This window comes from Gavialis gangeticus, unplaced genomic scaffold (genome assembly GCF_001723915.1).
Source record: "Gavialis gangeticus isolate Ggan-Ray unplaced genomic scaffold, GavGan_comp1, whole genome shotgun sequence".
Classification (NCBI taxonomy): Eukaryota; Metazoa; Chordata; order Crocodylia; family Gavialidae; genus Gavialis; species Gavialis gangeticus.
The window spans coordinates 60,200,400-60,202,720 of NW_017728993.1; the positions used below are offsets into that span (position 1 = coordinate 60,200,400).

At 46.7% G+C, this 2,321-nt stretch overlaps 1 protein-coding gene across 3 annotated transcripts in view; it reads right to left on the reverse strand.

Moving 5' to 3' along the window:
* The window catches only part of SOAT1 (sterol O-acyltransferase 1), a 48,838-nt gene that overhangs the window by 5,778 nt on the left and 40,739 nt on the right, over positions 1–2,321 (reverse strand). For all 3 annotated transcript variants that reach the window (XM_019501809.1, XM_019501810.1, XM_019501808.1), the window contains exon 12: positions 318–447. In XM_019501809.1, the coding sequence (XP_019357354.1) occupies positions 318–447 (130 nt within the window). The remainder of the gene's footprint in view (positions 1–317; positions 448–2,321) is intronic.

Consider the following 2,321-nt stretch of genomic DNA (forward strand, 5'->3'; position numbering starts at 1 on the left):
CCCACCACGTTTCTGTGATCCCCACTATGTCCAGGCTGGGGATCTGATCGTAAAAGGCCACCAAGCTGGGACATCACAATGCTAAGGAAAAAAACCCAAAACAACCCCAAAACCTTCCTTCCTCATATAATAGCCAGTACTAACTTGCTGCTCTAAATGTTGCTTTTGCACCTGCCCAGGAATGACCAGTTTCCTCTCTCGTGGAGAGGGGGACAGGGGAAGATCACCCTTCTGCCACAAATCCCTGTAGTCAGTTAATCTAGCACCTCCTTGGAATCCCTCTTGCTATTGTATAGCCTTCTGTACATCTGTCTCACCTGGCAGAATGGAGTTGAAGATACAGAGGACCAACGCTCGCAGATTGAAGGGCTCCTGACTTATGTTCCTGAACTGAGGGATGCAGAGTCGCACAAAGATATAGTAGGAGTAAAAAAGTGAACCAAGCACCTGGAACAAAAAGCAAATCAGTCCATAAAAAGAATTAATGCACCTGTACTACATCTTTGAACACAACTGTCCCATAGAAGGGAAGGGAACAATGCAAAACCCACACCTCAATCCTGCCACCACACCAGCCTTAGAAACTTCTCCAAGCCCACCTACTGAAAAACCTGCTTGCAGCTGCCCTAGTATGATAAAAGAACTACAAACCAGTTAGTTTTAGGTTGACAGACAGAAAGCAAGTGATCTCTCAGTCTGGATCAGATAACAAAATTATAATAAAACCTTTACATTTAGGTGAACATGGGGGGGAGGGAGGGAGAAACCCTTCACCTCTCCCATCACAAGGGCTAGAAGTAGACATTGCCAGAGAAAGTAAATCAGTTGTGCTGGTACAGGTCTTGGCACAGCTGATCCACTTCACTGAGTAAAATGTCACCTACTGAGCTTGCAGGACAGTGCAATATGTTCCCTGCGTGCAGAGATGCACCCTCGGCAATCTCCAGGGCTTCCAGAGATTGCCAGAGACACATCTCTGGAAGCAGGGAAAGATGGGCAGGGATTCCTGGGGACCAAATCTGTGCAGAAATTCCCAGAGTGTGCAGGACCAGGCCTCTTAAGTCTCAGGGAGGACCTGCCTGGGGTGGTGGAATAGTGCATGCAACTCCAGCTGCCCATGCTCACCTGCCATAAAAGTAAATAGACATCTGCTACAATAAAGCAGCACAATTTTATTACTACTGTGTCACAGTCACAAGTGTGGCCACAAGAGATCTGGATATGTATTTGCTGTGCTTTATGCTGCCATAAAAATGTATAGTGGCACAAATGCAATGTTTGTTTCTACACTAAGGCCCCATCTACATATTATACTTAAGGCATGATTAACCAGTTAAATCATACCTTAAAGTGGTCACCCTGATCACACATTCACTTAGTTAATGGTGGAATAAAAAGAGGAATAGGCTACAAAGTTATTCCACAAAATGTGAAATTACTTTGTAACTGCTTCCTGTCATGCCATTAATTGAACATGTGGCCAGGGGCTGTTGTGGTGGGGAGGCCCATCAGCTGATCAGATCTCCCTCCTCCTGTGCTGTGATGGGAGACAGGGGCATGTGCACCCTCCAGTATGGGAACTCCTAGCAGACAAGGATCCCAGCTGCAAGGGGCCCCACACCCCTGCAACTAGGAAACCACAGCTGCTGTGATCTCCCAGCCATGGGGGTGTGTGGTGTGCCCCCACAGCTGGGAAAAGCACAGCAGCTGAGGGGACTCCCAGTCACAAGACCTTGCTTCTTGTGTAGCATGGCAGGAGGTGCAATTGTGTGGATCATACACCAGATCCCATCGTGCCTTGACTTGCATGTGCAGAGGACCCTATGATTTATAACCAGGCCAGGCCCACTGCAACTTCCTACTTAAAAAATAGTAAATTCAGGTCAAGATGAAAAACCTTCCCCTGCATTAACTCATCTGACATTTCACCATGAAAAGGTACTCCTTGTTGTAGACAAAGCACATGTACCTTCCCCCACTCTTCCCTTTCTTCTACAGCAACAATAAAACAGTGGCTTTCACACGGTCTCTTTGAAAGTGGCCTTTAGATGAAAAGGACTCCATGTGAAGGTGTCAGAACTCTAGTTCTCACCACACAGAATTTGCAGTCAAACTTGTAATCCAAATAAATGTATAAATCATCCAAAACTTGCTCAATCCTAGGTTTTGGAGGACCCCGGTGGCTGTTACTACATTCCTACGCCTCACTTGCAGGTGAATTACACTAATCACCTGCTTTGAGAGAGTCCAGGTAGCCCTTAAAGCAGGGGTGGGCAAAATGCGGTCTGCGGGCCAGATGTGGCCCATCAGACCATTCTATT